At 48.8% G+C, this 22,155-nt stretch overlaps 2 protein-coding genes across 6 annotated transcripts in view; one reads left to right on the top strand and one right to left on the bottom strand.

Moving 5' to 3' along the window:
* Positions 1 to 7,043, bottom strand: part of EVC2 (EvC ciliary complex subunit 2) — a 161,606-nt gene extending 154,563 nt beyond the window's left edge. For both annotated transcript variants that reach the window (XM_088836479.1, XM_088836480.1), the window contains exon 1: positions 6,771 to 7,043. In XM_088836479.1, coding sequence (XP_088692605.1) covers positions 6,771 to 6,971 — 201 coding nt within the window. In that variant the 5' untranslated portion in view covers positions 6,972 to 7,043. The remainder of the gene's footprint in view (positions 1 to 6,770) is intronic.
* A 3,489-nt stretch (positions 7,044 to 10,532) lies between these two features.
* Positions 10,533 to 22,155, top strand: part of EVC (EvC ciliary complex subunit 1) — a 90,803-nt gene continuing 79,180 nt past the window's right edge. For 2 of the 4 annotated variants that reach the window (XM_088836478.1, XM_088836477.1), the window contains exons 1-2: positions 10,533 to 10,937; positions 16,859 to 16,984. In XM_088836478.1, coding sequence (XP_088692604.1) covers positions 10,764 to 10,937; positions 16,859 to 16,984 — 300 coding nt within the window. In that variant the 5' untranslated portion in view covers positions 10,533 to 10,763. The remainder of the gene's footprint in view (positions 10,938 to 16,858; positions 16,985 to 22,155) is intronic. The other 2 variants (XM_088836476.1, XM_088836475.1) reach the window with 1 other exon arrangement.

Below are 22,155 nucleotides of genomic sequence, written 5' to 3'. Positions count from 1 at the left end.
AATGGGGAGAGAGCTTCAGTATCACCAGAATAAAATGATTCTGCAGGTGGAAACACAACAATGTGAATGTATCTAACACTGCTGAACTGTACACTTAAAAAGGGATAAGAGGGTAAATTTTGTTGTGTATGGTGGTGGTGGTTTTGTTGCTAAGCTGTGTCTGACTCTTTGCAACGCCATGGACGGTAGCCTGCCAGGCTCCTCTGTCCATGAGATTTCTCAGGCAAGAATACTGGAGTGAACTGCCCTTTCCTACTCTAGGGTATCTTCCCAATCCAGGGATCAAACCCGTGTCTCCTGTATTGCAGGCAAATTCTTCACTGATGAGCCACCAGGGAAAACCATTTTGTTATGTATATTTTACCACAACTACAAATATAAAAATATAAATAAAGCAGATCTATGATCATCTAGAATAAAACTCTGAGATATATCAAGTGAGATCACTGGACGATGAATAATACAGTCTCCTTTAAAAATGACATCTTATTTTATAAACATTTAATATATTATTATATATTTGATAGTTATCTTTAAGCACATGTATTCACCTTTATTTTTCATATAAATTATGTTAGTACATGTGCGTGCATGCTTAGTCATTAAGTCATGACCAACTCTTGTGATCCCATGGACTAGTAACCTGCCAGGCTCCTTTGTCTATGGAATTTCCCAGGCCAGAATACTGAGTGGGTTGCCACTTCCTTCTCCAGGGGATCTTCCCAACCCAGGGATTGAACCCGAGTCTCCCGTGTCTCCTGCACTGGCAGGCAGATTCTTTACCACTGAGCCATCAGAGAAGCCCCATATTAGTACACATTGTTACATATTTAGTAAGTTACTTTAGATGTACATATACTTATATATTTAGTAATTTGAAAATACATGTAGATATTTAACAATATGTTGAGCATTAATTACTTATAGATTTAACATATAGTTACATGTTTAACAATATGTCATATAACACCATAGATCATAACCATGTATTATTTTTAAAAGCCTAGGCAGGAGTATGCAGAAATGTTAGCCTTGGGGACCGAGTGTGTGTGCAGTAGAAGGGGATCCCTGTCTTCACATCACCTGTATTGTTTTGTTTCTTGTATCAAGAAGCATGTGCCCATGTGTCACCGCAACAATAGCAAAAATGACAATAATAAGAGACCAAGTGATGAGGGCCAGCCCTCTCACACCTGGTAGAAACGCTGTCCCTGAGATCTCCCTGGACAGGCATGTGTGTCCAGAACAACCACTAGTTCATAACATGCCTTCCACAAGGTGGAAACAGGTGCCATTTTCTCAGAGGAAGAATGCTGTGTGCCAGACACTGATGAACTAAGTCTTTGCTGCCATTTGGCAGGAAAAAAAAAAATCTAAGAGCATCCATTCTAGGCCCTGCATAAGGACCTCCTTCTAACAAGTACAGTACGTTGGGCGGGCAGGGAGGGTGCAGGTGATTTCATGGCAGAGCAACCTGGCCAGTGCTGGTCCAGCCAAGAGTTCAAGGTCAACAACAGCAAAGCATCCCAGAAAAACTGCTCTAAATTACTCGTCTCTACTTCTGAAATTTAAGACCATGCCATAGTTTCCACCTTATCCAATATTTCTTCCCTTTTGTCTGGGAGTCAGCTAAGGAATCATTTTTTGTCATTTTGTGTTTCATTTAAGGAAACACTTATGAATTAGATCATTTTCACTGCATGGGCAGACATCTGTTCCCAGCTTAACTTCTGGAAACCAGGCAGAATTCCAAGCAACCCACAGTTATTTGACAGTTTTCCATCTTTGTTTCCACTGATAGAAACAACTTTCTTAAATATTCCACTCTTTCAAATAAGTTAATTAACAGTATCTTGAATTTATGTTCATGTCTAAGCTAATGTTCCCAAACTGGGAAATTTCTAGTCAAAGAAAATTACCAAAGCTGTTTTGTAGGACAAGGTGTTCTGTACATTATTTTTTATGTGGCTGCATATCATTATAAACATAGAAACAATGTTTTAATGTATCTAAATCTGTCTCCTTTGATGCTCAGAAACTGAAATGAGCTTAGAATGGAGGGGTATTTTTTTCACTGTAAGAAACTGGAGTGAAATCTGAAAAAACAACAAAAAATACTAATGAAATGAAAAAAAGTTTCTAAACCCCCCAAACAGCCTTAAATCATGTTGCTAGATGCACCCAGATGAATCCCAACAGAAAGCACCCTGCAAAATCCCTACCCAGTCCTCCTCCAAACTGCCAAGGTCCTCACGACAAAGGAAGTGACAGCTACATGGGTGGGGTCCTGGGACCAAAAAGTACATTGGGTACAAGAACTAGGGAAATTTGAATAAACTATGGACTTTTACAATGGCATGTCAAAATTAGACCATTAATAGTAATAAACGCATATCATTATAACAAGCCTTGGGGACCGAGTGTGTGTGCAGTAGAAGGGGATCCCTGTCTTCACAGCACCTGTATTGTTTTGTTTCTTGTAACAAGAAGCATGTGCCCACGTGCCTAGGGCTTCCCGGGTGGCTCAGTGGAAAAGAATCGCCTGCCAGTGCAGGAGACACAAGAGACATGGGCTCGATCTCTGGGTCAAGAAAGATGCCCTGGAGTAGGAAATGGCAACCCACTCCAGTATTCTTGCCTGGAGAACCCCACGGACAAAGGAGCCTGGCAGGCTATATACTCCATGGGGTTGAAAAGAGTCAGAAACGACTGAGTGACTAAACACGTGTGCATCCACACACCTAACTAACGTCAGATGCTAACAGTAGGGGACACTGTGCATTGGGGGGGATATATATGAACTATCTGCACCATGTGTATAATTTTTCTAATATCTAAAACTCTTCTAAATACTAAAATCTGTTACCGAAAAAATAAAAGAATTCATTCGTGAGGTCTCTGGGGTGAACAGTGGTGCCACAGGGCACCAACTCCCTCACACGTCTGCCTGTACCATCCCTGCCCCTGGAATTCTCCATCTGTTCTTTCTCCAGCACTCATCGCATGTCAGGCTCTGTGGCAGACCCCTGACTTGATGGAAGGACAAAGGCCTCGTTCCCAACAGACACTTCCACTCCGGCGGGAGGAGCAGGATACCAAGTGCCCAGGGAGCAAACAACTCAGAAATGCCCTCTCAGCCAAGGCTCCCTGAGGTCTCAGCGGTTCCTGGGTGTCACTAGCCTAGGGGTGCCTCTCTGGGGGATCCTTGGCCACCGTGAGCATCCTGGTCCCACAGAGACGATGCCAACCACCAGTCGAAACCCCACTTCAATGTCCAGCCTTCCCTTCCCCGCGTGAAGCCCCTCTCCAAGATGGCACAGGTCACCTGACAAGGTCACCATGATCTCGACGGTCTCATTCCACAGCCAGTTCTCCATCCCCATTGCACACAACTCACCAGCAGTATTTGGCATGTGAGTTCATTAGCATCTTATGGCTGCTGTAACAAATCACTACGAACCAAGCGACTCAAAACAAATATAAGTTTATTATCACACGGTTCTGGAGGTTGGGAGTCTCACATGGGTCAAACTGGACTAAAATCAAGGTGTCTGCAGGGCTGCATTCTTTTCTGGAGGCTATAGGGGAGCCTCTTCCAGCCTCTAGAGGCAGCCCACCCTCTTCAGTTCATAGCCCCTTCCTGCATCTTCAAAGCCAGCAGCAGCAGGTTGAGACCTCACGGGGCATCCCTCTGACCTTCTTCCAATGTCACATCTCCTTCAGACTCTCTCCTGCCTCCTCTTCCATTTTGAAAGATGCTTAGGATTACACTGGTCCACCGGGATGATCCAAGATCAATTGAATAGCAACATGAATTTCATCTGCAACGTTAATCTCCCTTTGCCGAGGGATGGAACACACTCACAGGCTCCACGGATCGGGATATGAACATCACTGGGGAATCCTCTCTTCCCGAAATGCCTTCCTTCCTTGACCTGTGGGTCACAGCCTTGGTTTCCTTCCTGTAAAATCAGCCACACTTTCTCATCTCCTTTGCTGAACCCTTTCTTCTTTCTGGTCTGGCCTTGGTATTGCTCCAGGCCTCTGCCCTAAGGCCTCACTCTTCCCAAATTTACTTACCCCCAGGGAAAACTCAGCCAGGTCCTGGGTACACCAGGGTTGAAGGCATGTGTGCACTGACCACTCCCTGGACAAGATCTCCCGCTCAGATTTTTCACCCAGATCAGGACTCGCCCATCACCACTCTCCTACACATTTCTACCTGGATGCCTCACGGCGGGGCGGGGGGGGAGGAGGCGGGGAGGGGGGTGTCAAACTCAGTAAGGCCAAATCAGAATTGCTCGTGGCCTTCTGAGCCTTCTGCATATGAGCTAACGGTACCCCTAGTCTTCTATGTGTTCAGGCCCAAGTCCTTGTTTTCATTCTTGACTCCTCCCTTTGTCTCTCTCAATCTGCATCCAATCACAGCAAACTCCACGGGCTCCACTTTCAAACATAATCCCAAATCCAGCAACTTCTCTGCAGCCGTCCACTAACCTGCCTGGTCCATTTCCTCTCATTATTTGCCTGGTCTCCTACCTGCCTCTGCCCTCTGTCCTCTACCCTCATAGCTGCCATGGGGATGCTTTAAAAAGACGAGTCAAACAGGTCACTTTTCTGCTCAAAACCCACCCATGGCTTCCAACAAAATAGCAGTAACCACGGTCCACAGGCTCCTCCCCACCCTCTGGCCCCACCTCCACCCACTCCTCCTTCTTCCGCCCCATCCCTTCTCCAACCATACCAGCCTCCCTGTGGCCCTGGACCACACCAAGCACACCCTGCCTCTGGCCTTTGTCTTCATACGATCTTCTTTGGGAAGTTTTTCTCCAGAAGCACCCATGTCCCTCTCTCATTCCACCCAGGGCTCGGCTTAACTGTCACCTCCCCAAAGCACCTTCTCTGACCACCCTGTCCAAACAGTGCTCAAAGCCATCTCTTCCAGTCCACTCTGCCCACAGCACTTCTCTACAGCCTGAACTGCCAACTGCTGCACTAGAGATTAACACCACTTGGTGCCTTTCTTCCGCCCCAAGAATGCTGGTTTCCAAAGGGCAGAGACTGTCTTGTTCTCTCATATCTCAAGCACCTAAAACAGTCTGATGCCTAAAGGGCCTTCCATAGACACTCAGAAGACTCTTGCCTACTCAAGTGTTCACAGTCTCTCTCCTTCCAGTATACTTCCAATAGAACTTTCTGGGATGCTGGGAATGTTCTATGGTCTGTGCTGTTCAATATGGTAACCACTAACCTATGGGGCCACTAAGCACTGCAGTGTTTAAATTCAAACAGCCACAACACGGCCAGGGCTACTGTACCGGACACAGCAGTTTCAGAACATCTGGGAAATGGCTGTAACTGACTATTAGCTCACGCTTTGCAGGAAGGGATATTAAAAATAAGTTCACACGAGCATTTACGCTCCGGTTTTCAAAGCACTCTTGTGAATGGTCTGGCAACAAACATCTACATGAATGATCTGGCATTGACTTTTCAAAGGAAAGATCAGGTGAAGATAGGTGGGTGGGATCTGAATGTGAGAGCACAGGACAGGCCTGGGGGGCACGGCACTCTGTGTCTCAGTTTTCTCTTCGGCAAAATGGGCCAGATACTTCCCATCTCAACGGACAGGAACAAGTGAAAGGACCCTGTGAAAATGTTCATCATGAGCTTTCTAAAAGCTCAGAAAATTGACATAGTATTATTATTTTGTCTTCTCTAGTGAAACCCTAAGAACCAATCATAAGACAGTGAAAGAAATCTCATTTAAAAGACCTAAATATCTGCAGCGAGTGTAGCAGGCACCCTGGGGCCTATACTTAGAAAATGCAACAGAATAAGAGGAACCAGGCCCTGAGGAAGGGCCCGGAGGACCACAAGGCAGCGATGGGCCGGACCACTGGACAGACATTACTGGGAGCAGAAGCCTGGATTTGCAACTGGGGTCAGAGTGAAAGCGGGTGTGAGCAGGGGGTGGTCAGATGTACACCACAGACAGGTCATCTAGAGGTTAAGGGGACATGAATGGTAGAACGCACAAATTAGGGGAGTGGGGGCAACCCAGAGGAAACAGTCATCAAAGGCCAGAGGCTGAGGCGTGGGAACTGAACCTAATGGATGCAGCCTGGATGGGAGAAGGGCAGACATCAGAGATGATCAAGAGGAAAAAGGCTGGTGATCAGATTTGGGAGAGGAGGAGGAGGAAGTATCCAGGATGTGAGCCAGAGCTCTCTGCCCTCCCAAGTTAGGGACCACAGAGGCAAGGACAGGGTGAAGCAGAAATGGCTACATCTGCAGTCGCAGAAAACTCCAGCCAGTAGTGCCTTTTATCAACTGCTGCTCTCTTCGGGAACACTCACCTGTGAAAGTCGTTCTATCTCTACTCCTGAACTCATCTAAACGCGCACATCGACCGTCTGGGGTAGACCCTACAATAGTTAACAGTCACATCGACCCGCTGGGGTAGGCCCTGCAATAGGTACAGATCAGAAGCGACCTGCCTGCCCTTGGTCTCAGAGCTCTTAGGCTGCCGAAGGAGATCGACCCGACCACCTGCAAGGGCCAAGCTCTCAGCCACAAACCACAGCGCTTTCTCCACCTTTCCAGGGAGTTTTCCGGCCACAAGCGGGATCCTCCAGGGTTGCATCTTACTCAGATCCCGCCCTCCCTTTCGGGTAATTTCCCCAACCCAAAGGGGCCTCCCCACCAGGCGCGTAGGTGAAGCCAAATCTCCGGAGTCCCACCCGAGACTGGGGGCGGGCCCTCCTTACCTGGGCGGTCCGCTCAGGCCCCGCCCCGGGAGCCGTGGAGGGGTCCTGGAGAGGCTGCGGGCCCAGGGGCTGCTGGAGGGGACCAGGGCCCGCGGGGAGCCGGCCTAGGTTCCCGGATTCCGCGGGCAGCGCCAGGGCAACGACCAGCAGGCTCCCGGCCAGCGCCCACGTGGCGCGCCCCGGGCCCCTTGCGGAATTCATCGCCCGCCTGGGACCGGCTACCCCGCAAGTGCCGGGTAAAGGCGGAGTTGGGGCAGCTTCCGGACCCCAGGCCCTGCCCCGCCGCCGCCGAGCATGCTCAGTGCGAGCCTCCAAGGAAAGTTTTCTGGGAACAAGACTCTGGCATCTGGGGCTTACTGTGCCAGCAGGAGGCCGTGGACCGATCGCGAGAGGGAGGGAAGGAGGGAGGGAGCCAAACTGGCGAGGCCTGGGAGAAGTGGCCACGCTTGGGTTTGCTCGTGCTTCACCAGGGGGCTCTACCAAAATCAGATCTGGTGACTCCTGCTCCCAGAACGTTGGGAGGCTCCAAGTGCTCCTCTGTTAATGCCTACTCCGTTCTCTGACTCTCAGCTCAGGCCTGTCTCCTCCAGCAAGCCTTCCCTGATACACAGTGGACGGAATCCCGGAATCCCGGAATCCCGAGTCTACGTAGGGTGCAGCAGGCCCCCTTCTCCCTCCTCTCCCCCTTCCCCCGTTAGAGAACTGAGAAGCTTTTGGAGAGGGAGAACCATGAGGGTACAGGACGGCAAGGAGAGGGGCTGGGAGGGAAATTGGCAGCTCACAGCCATCGGGCAAGGCCAGTTTTCACATCCTTTTAGGTTCAGTTCTACCCAGTCCGTTCCCACTGCCTGAACCCTCGTTGTGGATGAGCCCTTGGACCAGCTCAAGAACCCATTCCCACATTCCCGTGATGGGCAGATAGTTAGGCTGTGGAGGGATGTTCTACCTACAGGGCTTTTCATTAGAATCCAGCTTGGCTAAGAGATGCCTGTGCACACACGGGAGGATCCTGAGATGTACCAAATACCATTTTGACTGGGAACCAGGCAAATGGTAATGACTGGCCAAAGGAAAACCCAAAGAAATGCCTCATAGGTGACTGAAGCTGCCACGTGGGTGTAACTCAGGGAATCTCCATCTGAGTCTGCCATGTGTTTATCCACAGGCATTGTACTCCTTTTCCTCCTATACTTTACTTGCTTCAATACTTTCTGTCTTTGTGGAAATTATTTTCTGCAAAGCCAAAGGGCCAGAGCCCTTGTCACTGCCTACTGGTCCAGTGGCTAGGATCCAGTGCCTTCACTGCCACGACCCAGTCCAACCTCTGGCTGGGAACCCAAGCCCTGCTCCAAGCCACTGCAGGAGGAGGCCAGACACTGGGGAGCTACCTCTCTGGGGACACCAAGAAGGGAGTTGGTGTCTGGAGCCAGCAGTCAGCAGCTGAAGAATCTCCCAGAACTTTTCAAGGGGGCAGGGGGCAGGGAGCAGGGCTGTTACTCCCCTGGGCCCTTAAGGACAGCTCATACCTCTTCAGTCTCCTGCTATCTGCAGTCTCAGGCCAGACTTGTAGCCCCCTACTCCTACCCCTCCAACAGGCCTCTCCTGACTTCACAGGGACAAGACGGTGGGGTCTGGGAACCTGAGAATTTATTAGCCAAGCTTTCCGCATGGGGTTCACTGCCCTCAGTGGTACCCAGCATGTGCCAGAAGTGAGACAAGGCCAAAGGCTAAATGCTGGAGCATTAACTCTTTTAGAAATTTAAAGGATGATTTCTACCTTCCAACAATTGTATGATAAAGTAAAATGCAAACAACACTATAGTTACCGAGTCCAAGCTCCCTCTGCTCGCCACACAACAGGACAATGAATCTGAGACACAAGGTGTTGAGGCAGGGAAGACGACTATTTGGAAAGCCAGCTGATGGAGAAGATGACAGATTAGTGCCTAAAAACAACCATCTTGCCAGGGCCTGGGTGCCAGGTTCTTTTATGGATCAGAGATGGGAGGGAGGTGAGGAAACAAAAAGACTATTCAATCCTTGCAAATTCCCCTGGAATGGCAAGCCTTAGGCAGGGGAGAGTGTTAGTTTCACGGTCCTTCACAGATAGGCAGCTCAGGTTATCTCCTTGAAGCAGGCCATCATGTATGTTTGTCATAACAAAAAAAAAAAAGCTAGAGTCACAGAAGCAGATCCAGTGTAAATTTAAAATTAGCCCTTCCTGATTACATTATATTTAAAACTTTTTATTTTGTATTGGAGTACAGCCAATTAACAAACAATGTTGTAACAGTTTCAGGTGAACAGTGAAGGGACCCAGCCATACATACACAGTTGTCCATTCTCCCCTAAACTCCCCTCCCATCCAGGCCACCCCATGACAATGAGCAGAGTTCCATGTGTCATACAGTAGGTCCTTGTTGACTATCTATTTTAAACATAGCAGTGAAAGAACACTGTATTTTAAAAAATAAAAGCCTGAGTATCCAAAGAAATAGCCAACGTAAAGCAAGAACTTCTGGTTTTTGCCCTCAGACATGTTCCTGAGAGTCTTGGAGATGCTCCTGAGGAAACATTTAAGAAGCACCGCATGGCAGAGAGTGTGAGTCCTGAAGCCCAACAGACACAGGTGTGACTCTATCTGCCCCATTTCCCATTGCAAGACCTCGAATGAGCCACGACTCCGATCTAGCTGTCAGTTTCTTCATTTATACAAAGTAAATCTATGTAGTATTTCCCATAAGGAGTGAAGAGGAAATGATGGGAAAACCCAGAAACTTGAGTTTTATGTCCAGGTGAAGGACATGAAACCCCTCTCTGTTGAAACAGATCCCTATGTTACTTCTGCTCCAACCCTCATAGGGAATTAGCTCCAAAGGGTAGGGGTGTGTGTGTGTGTGTGTGTGTGTGTGTACCCTAGCAGTCATATTAAGCTCCAAAAGGTAGGGGTGTGTGTGTGTGTGAGAGTGACAGTGTGTATCTGTGTATGTGTACCCTAGAAGTCAGATTAAACTCCAAAGGATAGGGGTGTGTGTGTGTGTGTGTGTGTGTGTGTGTGTGTGTGTGTGTGTACCAAAGCAGCCAGAATGAGAGCTAGCATCAGTAAATGTTGCTTAAAGAAAGAACAGATGCTGAACTCATCTGCCTATCTCCCTGCAAGATCCTCACTGCTGGACCTTGTCTGGTTGATGGCTGGCCTGGTGCTGGTTCAGACAGTAGGGTCTCTGGATAGGCTGAGTGAATGAGTGACCACGTGGCTTCTCCGTGGCTAGCCAGGGCTGGATGTAAGCATCTCCCTATAGGTTGTCTTAGAGGAAAGCATTGACCATCCCCAAAGAAACTAGCAGTAAAAAGGAGTCTACAGGCAAACAAGTTCAGAAGCAGGGCCGGACTGTGCAACCCAAGGATGGCCAACTGCTAGAGGCACGGCTGAGTCAGACCAGCAATGAATCACTCACCGAGGACCCCATCCTCACCAGAAGGAGGGGCGCCTAGTAGTAACGCCCATCTCAGAAGGCTGGTAAGAAAGTTACTTGGATCATCAAGCTAAATTCTTAACAAATCCTAAGCACTCGATAAACTTAACCGAGCAACACCCTCCTCGGGTGAGGACCTGGCTGAGATCCCCTGCCCCGCTGGAAATCAGAGCCCTCTGCAAAACAAGACTCCTCCCAAAGAAGCTGAGAAGCGCGCCTCTGGCCGGGCATGCTCAGTGCAAAAGGCAGGGCCGGAGGCGGGGGTGGCTCAAAGTTTGGAGCAAACGATCCAGGCTCCTCCCTCCTCCTGGGCAGCTCCAGAAAACAGGAGAGAAGCAGGAGGAGGAGGCTACACAGGCCGGAGAAATCGACGGAGCGCACCGCGCCGCCCCCCTGGACCCGCCGGGACCTGGAGTCCGGCAGCAGGGACCCTCCAGGGATGGAGCGCCGGGCGGCGGGCGGCGGCAGCGCGCGGCGGCGGGCGGGAGGCGGCAGGCCGGCCGCCTGAGCGCCCCGGATGGCCCGCGGCGAGACGACCTGCGGGAGCGACGCCCGGCTGCGGCTAGGCCGGGACGCGGTGCGGCCAGCGCCCGCCCTGCTGGTCCCCGCCGTGCTGCTGGGCACCGCGCTCGGCCTCGGCCTTGGCCTCTGGCTCGGCTGCCGCTCCGTGCGCCCGCGTCTCCGGCACCAGGTGGGTCGGCCGGGCGGGCGGCCGGGTGTGGGATGCGAGGACGCGGTCCCCCCTCGGTGCCGGGGTCCAGGCTTCCACTTGAGCCTGATAACCGGCTTCGCGCGCGCGACGGATCCTGCCCTGGGGACGGGTGTTCCCCTTCTGCTCCGGGAGGCGGCTGAGACAGTGACTGCAGTGGGAGGCGGCCAAGTGACAGACGGGCTTTGGCTTGGGATTCCCCGGAAGAGTCCGCTCCGTCCAACAACTGCCTGTGACCTTAGTCAGTGAGGTCTCCAGGCCGCGGTCTCCTCTGCAGCATCAACGATTTTGACTGATGCGCTGGGCTCACCGTGGTGGGCTGGAGAGCGGGGAATTCCCTCGCCTCCCCCAGTCTCTCCAACCGCCTGTTCATTCTCCTTCCTTGCTGTGTGGATTCCCCGGCTAGCACCCCTGGAGTCCGCTCTGCTTCATCAGCATGCACTCATCATTCCACACAGCAAAAGTTTGCTGAGCACCGTCTACTGCTAGACACAGCCGGGGGACAGCAGCGTGCTTCTGCCTCTGGAGGAAGATGGAGTTGGACAGATTACTAGTAAACGTTTGATTGTAACACTGGGAAATGGAAACACTAGCATTTACTGAATGCTGGCTGTATGCTGGGTGCTGAACCACACTCTGTACCTGAATTGTCATCTCATTGAATTTCCAAAACAGCTTTGTGAGCTGGTTCCATTAATGTACCCATTTTGCAGATGAGGAAACTGAGGCACAGAGAGGTTAAATATCTTACCAAATGACAGGCATGTGTTTCACCCCAAAGCTACTGTATTGGATGTGGATGGGATTGGTCACAGGTGGCTGCCTGAAGGGTATTAATGGATGCTTCGTGTGGCAGTTGTCATTATGGAATCAGATGTTTTGTGGAGGTATCTGGCATACAGCAGTCATTCCATCAGTGGGGGAATGATCACTGTTTTAGGTCCTTGCGGCTCGGACCTCCCTGAGGGATGAAGTCTGGTCGGATCTGAGCTAAGGTGATGTGATCTTGTCCCCCCAGGGTATGCAGAGGAGTGTCTTGCCGCAAAGAGATGATAAAGGTTAAAATTAACGTAATGCAAGTCTCTTGTGGGAACGTCTGGGTTGTCAAATCCTCCTGGTAATTAAGAGACATTGACTTCTTGTGTGAAGAGGGAAGTCACATGTCAGAGCCTTCCATGGGTGCCAGGCCCCTTGTCAAGGGTTTGCGGCCGTTTCCTTCTCTAGCCTTACTCCAAGCCTAGGTGGAAGCTATCATCCTCACTTTCCAGGTGTGGACGTTGAGGCTCTGCAAGGTTGTTCTCTGTCCAGGGTCATGAAGAATGAACAGTGGGCTGGACTTTAACTGAGTCTTTCTGAATGCCTAAGTCAGAATTTTTCATCATCCGCTACCTGGTGAGGTAGGAGTTAGTATCTGTCTTAGTCTGCTTGGGTGTCTATATCAAAAATACCATCAACTTGGTAACTGATGAACACAAACATTTCTGAGAGTTCAGGAGGCTGGAGGTCCAAGATCAGGGTGCCAGTATGGTTGGATTCTGGCAAAGGTCCTCTTCCTGGTTATAGACGACTGATTTCTGCCTGAGTCCTGTCTTGGCAGAAGGGGCAGGGGAGTGGCTTGGGCCTCTTTTATCAGGGCACTAATCCCGTTCATGGGAGTACCATCCTTATGATTTAACAGGTCCTTCCAAAGGTCCCGCCTCCAAATACCATCATCGTGGGGGTTAGGGTTTCAACATATTAATTGACAGGAGGGGTAAGGGACACAAGCATTCAGACCATAGAGTCACCCATTTTGCAGCTAAGTTGAGGCCGACAGACACTAACCGAGCTGTCTGGGTTTGCACAGCTGGTCAGCCACAGCTGTACTAGTTCAGATGAGGGTTGTGCTTTGTCCAATCAGGTCTGTAGCCATGGAGGGGATTCAGGGTCAAGGGTAGAGCTGATGAGATTTTCTGATGGTTTCGATGTGAGCTTTGCAATATTCTTTTCTAAATGTCCTCCGTTTCCCACCTCTAGTCTCTATTTCTAAAATTCACATCTAACAAATTGACTCACGGTTAAAAGCCTCCAGTGGCTCCTGGCTGCCTACACAAGATCACGTCCAGTTTCTTTGTGTGGTGCATAAGGTCACTGACCTTCCCCAGGGTGTCCAGCATAACACACAGGTGTCTGTCCATCCAGCCACCCAGAATCCCCTTGATCCCCAGAAACCTCTGCACTTCTGCACGTCTGTTCTCTGCCTCTTGTCCCACTCATTCTTTAGGTTGTTTTTGTTCAGTTGATGAGTTGTGTCCAACTCTTTGAGACCCCGTGGACTGCAACACGTCAGGCTCCTCTGTCTTTCACTGTCTCCCGGAGCTTGCTCAAATTCATGTCCATTGAGTTGGTGATGCTATCTAACCGTCTCATCCTCTAACCATCTCTTCCTTTTGCCTTCTATCTTTCCCAGAATCAGGGTCTTTTCCAGTGAGTCGACTGTTCACATCAGGTGGCCAAAGTGTTGGAGCTTAAGCTTCTGCACCAGTCCTTCCAATGAATATCCAGTGTTGATTTCTTTAGGATTGACTGGTTTGATCTCCTTGCAGTCCAAGAAAGCGTCCTTTAGAACCCAGAGAGAAAACCTTGCAGGGAACTGTTACAACCCTCAGGCTGGAGCAGGCACTTCCTCCCTCACGGGTCCTGGGCACTCTGTTCTCTGGTTCAGGTCATCAGCTTATAATGCTGTCTTGCACCACTTTCCGTTTGTGGTTTCTGTTTTATTAGTTTTATTTATTTCATCATTAAAACTTTGCATCGGAGTGACTAATGTGTCTGCCCTTAGGTGTGCATGCCAAGTCACTTTGGTCATGTACAACTCTTTACGACAGGCTCCTCTGTCCATAGGATTTCCCAGGCAAGAATACTGGAGTGTGTTGATATTTCCTTCTCCAGGGGATCTTCCCACCCCAGGGACTGAACCCGCCTCTCTTATGTCTCCTGCATTGGCAGGCAGGTTCTTTACCACTAGTGACTCAAGCACATAATTTAAAATGTTCCTTGCAACCATTTCTCACTTCTCTGAAGCCATCTTGTTCGACCCTTGTTCAGCTGCCTGTTTTGGTCATTTACTTCCCATATCTAAATAATCTGCTGATGTGACTGCTTGACATCCCACTGTGCAAGTGGGGAGTGACTTACTAATAGGTCTCTTTTCTCCCCCTCCTTCATGCTTACACCCTCCCCACACACCATCACCACCTCCCTGTGTGGTTATGGGGTTCAGTTCGGTTCAGTCACTGTCGTGTCTGACTCTTTGTGACCCCATGACTCGCAGTACGCCAGGCCTCCCTGTCCATCACCAACTCCCGGAGTTTACTTAGACTCATGTCCATTGAGTCGGTGATGCCATCCAGCCATCTCATTCTCTGTCGTCCCCTTCTCCTCCTGCCCCCAATCCCTCCCAGCATCAGAGTCTTTTCCAATGAGTCAGCTCTTCGCATGAGGTGGCCAAAGTATTGGAGTTTCAGCTTTAGCATCAGTCCTTCCAATGAACACCCAGGACTGATCTCCTTTAGAATGGACTGGTTGGATCTCCTTGCAGTCCAAGGGACCCTCAAGAGTCTTCTCCAGCACCACAGTTCAAAAGCATCAATTTTTGGTGCTCAGCTTTCTTTATAGTCCAACTCTCACATCCATACATGACCACTGGAAAAACCATAGCCTTGACTAGACGGACCTTTGTTGGCAAAGTAATGTCTCTGCTTTTTAATATGCCATCTAGGTTGGTCATAACTTTCCTTCCAAGGAGTAAGCATCTTTTAATTTCATGGCTGCAATCACCATCTGCAATGATTTTGGAGCCCCCAAAAATAAAGTCTGACACTCTTTCCACATCTATTTCCCATGAAGTGATACATTTGGTTAAATCAGCATTTGGTGTTTTCGTTATTGCAATTTTGTAAACATAATTCACTGTCATCCAAGGATCTGCAATGATTATGAATACTTTCCTTTTTTGCACAAGATTTTGTTTTCTCTGAAATTAATAATTGCCCATTTTTCATTTCCTTAAATTCTAAGTACATGTCATTGATTTAACAATAAACTCTCTCCTATTTATCTCCATTTCCTTTCAAGATATTTGAGTACATTAGGTATTTGATCAACTTCCTCTTTTAGAAAAACTTGTCTCCCAGAAAGATTCTGAACTCTGCCATCTGAGCTGGTTGCCTCCAGACTGTTGCTACTCTCAAAGTGAACCAGACCAGCAACATCAGCATTATTGGGAGCTTGTTAGAAATGCCAGTTCTTAGCCCCACCCCAGACAAACTAATGAGAATCTCTAGAGGCAGGTCCAGCGAGATGTATTTGACAAGCCCTCCCATGATCTATTTGGTTTTTTAAAGTCATCAAATGACAGTATTGGAAATAACAAGAATATTAATGCTTATGTGTCATTCTCCACATTAAGCTATTGTGTGTATACACATAATATTAATATGCTTGTTATCTCTAATATTGTCTTTGGGTGATTTTTAAGAAAATACCTTAGGTAATCTTAAACTCTAGAATGGTTTCTATTGTGAACTAGTTGATCCTCTTTATTCGTGGATTTGGTGTTTTCAAATTTGCCTGCTTACTAAAATTTATTTTGTAATCCCCCAAATGGGCACTTGGGGCGCTTTTGAGGTGCTTCCTGAATAGGAGCAGAAATGAGAAACTTATGAGTTGCCTGGCGTGCAGTTTCCAGATGAGACTGAACAAAGCCACACTCTGCTTTCTTGTGTCAGCTCATATTGCCAACAAGTGTCCTTTCCATGTTCTCTTTAGTGCCATTCTTTCTTCTCATCTTTGTGCTTTTTGTTGGTGATTCTGTTGTTGAAAATGAAGTGCGGCGCTGAAGCACTGTCTAGAGTTTCTAAGGACAAGGAAGCTGTGCTGTGCCTTATGGAGAAAACACATGTGTTAGATAAGCTTTGTCCAGGCATGAGTTACAGTGCTGTTGGCTGTGAGTTCAAGGTTAATGAATCAATAGTATGTTAAATCAGGCATCTTTAGACAGAAGCACACATAAAAAAAGTTATGTATTGATTGGCTAGTGAAAATATTTTCCAGTAGTCATTTATGGATGTGAGAGTTGGACCATAAAGAAAGCTGAGCATTGAAGAATTGATGCTTTTGAACTGTGGTGTTGGAGAAGACTCTTGAGAGTCTTTTGGACTGCCAAGGAGATCAAACCAGTCAATCCTAAAGGAAATCAGTCCTGAATATTCATTGGAAGGGCTTATGCTGAAGTTGAAACTTCAATACTTTGGCCACCTGATGGGAAGAACTGACTCACTGGAAAAGACCCTGATTCTGGGAAAGATTGAAGGCAGGGGAGAAGGCAGAGGATGAGATGGTTGGATAGAATCACTGACTCGAGGGACATGAGTTTGAGCAAGCTCTGGGAGTTGGTGATAGACAGGGAAGCCCAGCGTGCTGTAGTCCACAGGGTTGCAAAGAGACAGATATGACTGAACGACTGAACTGAACTGAATGAAAATATGTGACCAGAATCCGTGTTAAGCTGTTACCCCACCGCAAGGAGCTCACAGTCTCCTGGGGGTGGCAGCGGCAGTGGTGACCAACTCAGAAGAACAATAGGATGATCCTTGATCCAAGTATCACTTCCAGGGCCTGAGGACACTGAGACGGGGCTTTAGGGGATCGTCAGGAAGGTGACAGCTGTCAGCCCTGAAGGCTGTGGAGCTGATTTCCCGTGGGCGTGGAGGGGAGCACTGCCCACAGAGGGCCAGGTGGTGCAGGAGGGGCGGAGACCGATAGACAGACGGCTGGGCGGTGGGGGGGTGATGGCTCCTGCCGGGCACTCGGCTGACCGACCCTGACATGCTCTCCCGCTCACCTCCACCTTTGGGTTTTAGAAAGACGACACTCAAAGTCTGCTCAGGAATTTGGAGTCTAACATCCAGACCCCGTCAGCAGCTGGGTCCCCATCCAGGAGGAGGAAGAGAGAAGCACTGACTTCAAAGGATGAGGAGCCTCTGGACGTAAGTGGGGTGTTGGGGTGTATCAGAGGAGGCTCGCGTAGGCTGTCCTATGTCGAGGACACAGATTATCCAGACGAGCCCCAATTATCCAGATTTCGTGTCCCAACAGGCTTCTCTTGGAAGTATAACTTACACACCAAAAACACACAGATTTTCAACTTACAGTTTAATGAGTGACAAGCGTGTACACTCTTGTCACCGAGACCCCAATCAGGAATGTTCCTTTATTCCAGAAATTTCTTTAGTTTTCTCTGCACAGACAGCCACTGCTACGATTTCCGTTGCCATGACTGGTTTTGCTGCTCTAGAATTTTACGTAAGAGCAATCACATGCTTTCTCGTGCCTGCTGGTCTAGATCATTTCTGCACTGATCAGTCATTTGTCCCTTTCAACTGCTCAGTCTGCTGTGGGGATGTGTCACCAAGTGTGGGTTGGTTTCCATGCCTGGTTATTCTGAGCAAGGCATCTGTGAGTGTGTGTAAGTTTGTTTTCATTTTGTTTCATTTCTTTTGAGTAAATATCTAGGAGTGGGAGTTCTGGGCCTCTGACAGAAATGTTAAGAGATGGATGTTCCCTATACCTTTCTTTTTCGTCCCCTCCCCCCACACCCCCCACCCTGAGCCAGCCTGTGGGGTATCACTTCATATGGAGCTCCATGGATGAAGGCGGCATTTCTTCCAAAGAAAGAATGAGTGACGTCTAGTCACTTCCTAGTCCCTAGAACGTACCACAGACTCCAGTCATTCAGCATCAATTGCCAAAAGGTAAATATAGACATCTAGGTAAGAAGGGAGGGAAAGAGCGAGAAAGAAAGAGAGAAAGATGCTGGGAAAGGGGGAAAGATAGAAAAAGTTTTTTATTTACCACCTACTGGATTCTAGGCATTTTTGCATATGTCATTTTTGAATGATGTAAACTGTCATGTGAATTCTCTCATGCAATCCTTCAGCACTCCATGATATAGACCTTGTTTGTATGCCCATTTTCCAGATGGGGAAACTGAGTCTTGTGGAGCCAGGTCACTGCCCTGAGCCTTGAAGCTGATATTTGGGCCTGGAGATGGGTTCTGTCCAGGCGGGCTGCGTCCCTGCACCCCCATGGCCCCTGACACACAGTCAGGGGCCTGACTCTGCAGCCTCCGCTTACCAAAGGAGGAAAGCGGGCCAGGTGTTTTAAAACAAATTTCACCCAAAAGTTGGAAATCAATAGGGGAAGCTTCTGGATAAGCTGAAAATCAAGTTTTCGAGAGTCACATCCCAAGGGTTCTGAAGACAGGGCTTCTCCTCTCAGCCCTGGGCAGGACTCCATGGAGGGATCGGACGCCCCGGAACTGCAGAGGAAGATAGAGCGCCTGGCTGTTCGAGAACTGAGTCCGCCTTTCCTCGTCTGTGCTGTGTGTCTCCCGCTGACTTGCTCAGCCTCTCTGTTTCCAGGGGCTTGTCTCTCCCAGTGTGTCTGTCTGTGCGCGTATCAGCGCATCTGCCTGTATGTCCGTCTCTCTCTGTCTCCGCGTGTCTCTGTGTGACAGTGTGGCTGTGGAATGTCTCTCTGTCTTAGTTTCTCTCTCTCCCTCATCTGACTATCATTCCCTCTGATCCCCTCACCACGTAGGATTAAAACTCTGCTGACAGAAATGAAAACAAATATCCTCGAGAAAACCTGTGGGCAAATACTCCTGACGGCCCTGTTCACAATAGCCCAAACTTGGAAACCCCAAATGTTCATCGGCTGATGAATAAGTAATCAGAATGTGGTTGCTCCATACAATGAAATACCGTTCAGTTGTAAAAACAACATGGATGAACCTTGAAAATAGGATGCTAACTGAAAGAAACCGGTCACAAAAGACCACATGTCATAAGATTCCAAGCCTCTGAAATGTCTGGAACAGGTAAACTTAAAGAGACCAAAAGCAGATTGGTAGTTGCTTAGGGTAGGGACAGGGAGTGGGAGGGGTAGGGGGGAACAGCTAAAGGGTACAGGTTTCTTGCAAAATGACAAAAGTGTTCTAAAATTGACTGTAGCAAGGGTTGCACGTATCTGTGAATACACCAAAAAGCATTAAATTGTACAATTTACATGGTTCAGTTGCATGAATGACATCTCAATAAACCTATTTGAAAAAAACTCTTCTCACACAGAAGACCTCAGATATGATGCAAAAAACACTGGCTTTGGGATCCAGAATCCTGGAACTCAGGCCCAGCTCTGCCACCTGTGTGCTGTGTGTTGTTGGGCAAGCGACACAACCTCTCTGAGCCTCAGGGTTCTGAGCTTTGCGATGACAGTAGTGGTGGCATCCCCCATAGGGTCACCCATAAATCAACTCTGTAAATCCTTCTAGCACAGAATGAATCAGTCCTTGCTGGGGAGCTCAGTCTGTCTGCCTCCCAGAAGGCTAACCCACTTCTTCTACCTAGTAATGTTTTACCTGTGAACTATTTAGCTGTGCCTCGCCAATGCCCATTATCTAGCTAATAATTGCCAAGAGTTAAAGATCTGCCTGTTTCTGCAGCAGGCTGAGCTTGTCAAGGAATGAGGGCAGGGCTGACTTTAACTGGGCGATGAGCTGTAAGCCTGACACCCTCCAGTGCCCAGAAAACCAAGGCATTTGGGGTCCACGTCACGCTTTGCATGAACTCTGTTTCGATAAATAGCTCACATTAGCCAAAAAATACACAGAAAATTCCAGAAGACTCTGAGGACTGCTGCTCCACCGCCTCGTCCTGTCCTTTGGCTTTGGAGAAGGGAGGGGTGGTGGGGCACAGCTCCCCTCTGGATGCATCTGTGCATTTGCTGAGAAGAGTACCTTTTGTCGGCGAGTGAAATGGTTTTTCTTTTCTGACAATTATGTTTTAATTTTCCGAATAATTGCATTGCTTTAGCTGAAGAAGTTTTACATTGTAAATCTGCACTACAGCCTATTTTCTGAATAATTGTGTTGCTACGGTTGGGGAGATGATCAGAATTTAGAGGACAGCGGAACTTAATAAGAAGAGCTGTGAGAAACTGGAAACACCCCAGGCTCCTGGTCCTCAGGTTCCACTTCTGCACATCTCGGGTGGACCCCTGCGTCTACATCCTTTGCTTCTTATATTGTTTTCCCTGAAGTGCAGTGTGTGTTTGGTGTCGCCCCTTTAGAAGATGAACCCCTGGAAGGCAGAGAAAAGTTCTTCCTCTCATTTTCCACCCCCTTCCGTTCTTTCTCTCCACCTCTGTTTGGAAGAAGTGTAAAAACATACAGTGCCCTTTCTGCTTTCTCATCTTTCCTTGAAGTGTGTCTTCCCTGGATCATCTCTGGAGGCCAGCTTCATAGGTGGATGACCTCCCATGTGGTCAGTGAGACCCTCTGCCCAGTTACCCTCTCCCTGTTTCTGGACTTTGCTGTCTTGAAATTCTTAATCACTTTTGACTAAGGGCCCCTCCCACACACACGCACCCCGGCCCCTATTTTCATTTTGCACTGGGCCTCGCAAAGAATGTCACCAGTTCTGAAGTCAGCCTTTTTGGTCTTACTGCCTCGCTGTTGTACCATCTTCCCAGCAAAGATTCAAGAGACTGTGACCGATGGGCTGCTGTGGTCTGGGGCACCTATTCTGTATTCGCTCAGATCCAAGGAAAGCCAGGAAGCAAGGGGAGTTGTATGGTTAAAAGCTTGTTTGAGGGACTTCCCTAGTGGTTCAGTGGTTAAGAATCCACCTTCCAATGCAGGGGACACAGGTTCGATCCCTGGTCGGGCAACTAAGATTCTACATGCCTCAGGGCAACTAAGCTTGAGTGCTCTAACTAGAGAAAGCTTGCATGCCAACTGCAACAAAGAACCTGTGCAGCCAAAAATTTAAAAGAAAAAAAGCAGTCTTTTTTTTTTTTTTAAAGGTTATTTGATCGCTTCAGGGAGACTGGATTGGAAAGTGTCCACCTCTGAGCCTTGCTTTACCTCTCTATAAAATGGGCATGATCATGATTGAGTGGTAGAGAAATGAGCAGACATGCATCAAGTGGTAGCACGTAGTAAGTCCTTGGTACATGCATAGGGAGTCAGGTGAGAGGCTGTTTCAGCCCACTGGGGTAAGCACGATGATGGCCTGGGCCTGAATTGTGGCCCTAGAGAGATGCTTAGAAGGTTAGGTTGGTGGGATTCAAGGTTGATTGGAAGTGGCAGGTGTGGAAGTGACCAGTACCTCAGGATCTGACTTGTGTCCCTGGGGTGTGGTGAGGCTGACCTGGGGGCTTCTCCTCTCAACTCCCACTGACCTTGCAGTTGCATGGCTCTTCCTCTTGTTCTCATTTCTGTGACGTGGAAGGAGACAGGATGGTGGCAGCTGAAGAGGAGAGCTAGGGAATCTGAGTTCAAGTCCTGATCCTGACATTTAATAGCTGTGTGACCTTGGGTGCACAGTTCAACCTCTCTGTGCCATCCTCCCCATCTGGGAAATGGCAGCATCCTTGGAAGTTTAACGAGGTGGCGCATGTTGTTGGACATCCCCCATTCTTGTCATCTAAGTCTGTTTTGTAAGCAGTGGTAAAGAAACTCTCTGCCAGTGCAGCTAGACATAAAGACGCGGGTTTGATCCCTGGGTCGGAAAGATTCCCTGGAGGAGGGCATGGCAACCCCCTCCAGTATTCTTGCCTGGAGAATCGCATAGACAGAGGGGCCTGGTGGACTGCAGTACGTGCGGTCGCAAAGTCAGACATGACTGAAATGACTTAGCACACACACAAGGTAGAGACAGACGTGACAAGACCTGAGGCCCTGCCACAGAGCTTCCTTCTGACCTGCTCAGAAGGGCATTGTGGTGAAATCCTCTCTGAAGATGGGTACAAACCACATCACAGGCTCTGTTGGGTGCTGTTTCAATGTCTCACGTTGTGAGAAGGAAGCGATAAGTTCTTCTGCATTCCCCATGAGAGGGTATGTGGTTCCAAGGAGATTGCGGCAGTTGGCAATCAGTCCTTTGTTATGGAGTTCAGAGGTTAAAGTGTTTCCCTGCAATGCGGGAGAGCTGGGTTCGATCCCTGGGTCGGGAAGATTCCCTGGAGAAGGAAATGGCAACCCCCTCCAGTATTCTTGCCTGGAGAATCCCATGGACAGAGGAGCCTGGTGGGCTGCAGTCCACGGGGTCGCAAAGAGTCGGACGTGACTGAGCAACTTCACTTTCACTTTTCTTTT

This window comes from Moschus berezovskii, chromosome 5 (genome assembly GCF_049115385.1).
Source record: "Moschus berezovskii isolate FMDL1 chromosome 5, NW_MosBer_1.0, whole genome shotgun sequence".
Lineage (NCBI taxonomy): Eukaryota > Metazoa > Chordata > Mammalia > Artiodactyla > Moschidae > Moschus > Moschus berezovskii.
This window is presented reverse-complemented; position numbering and strand designations above follow the sequence as displayed.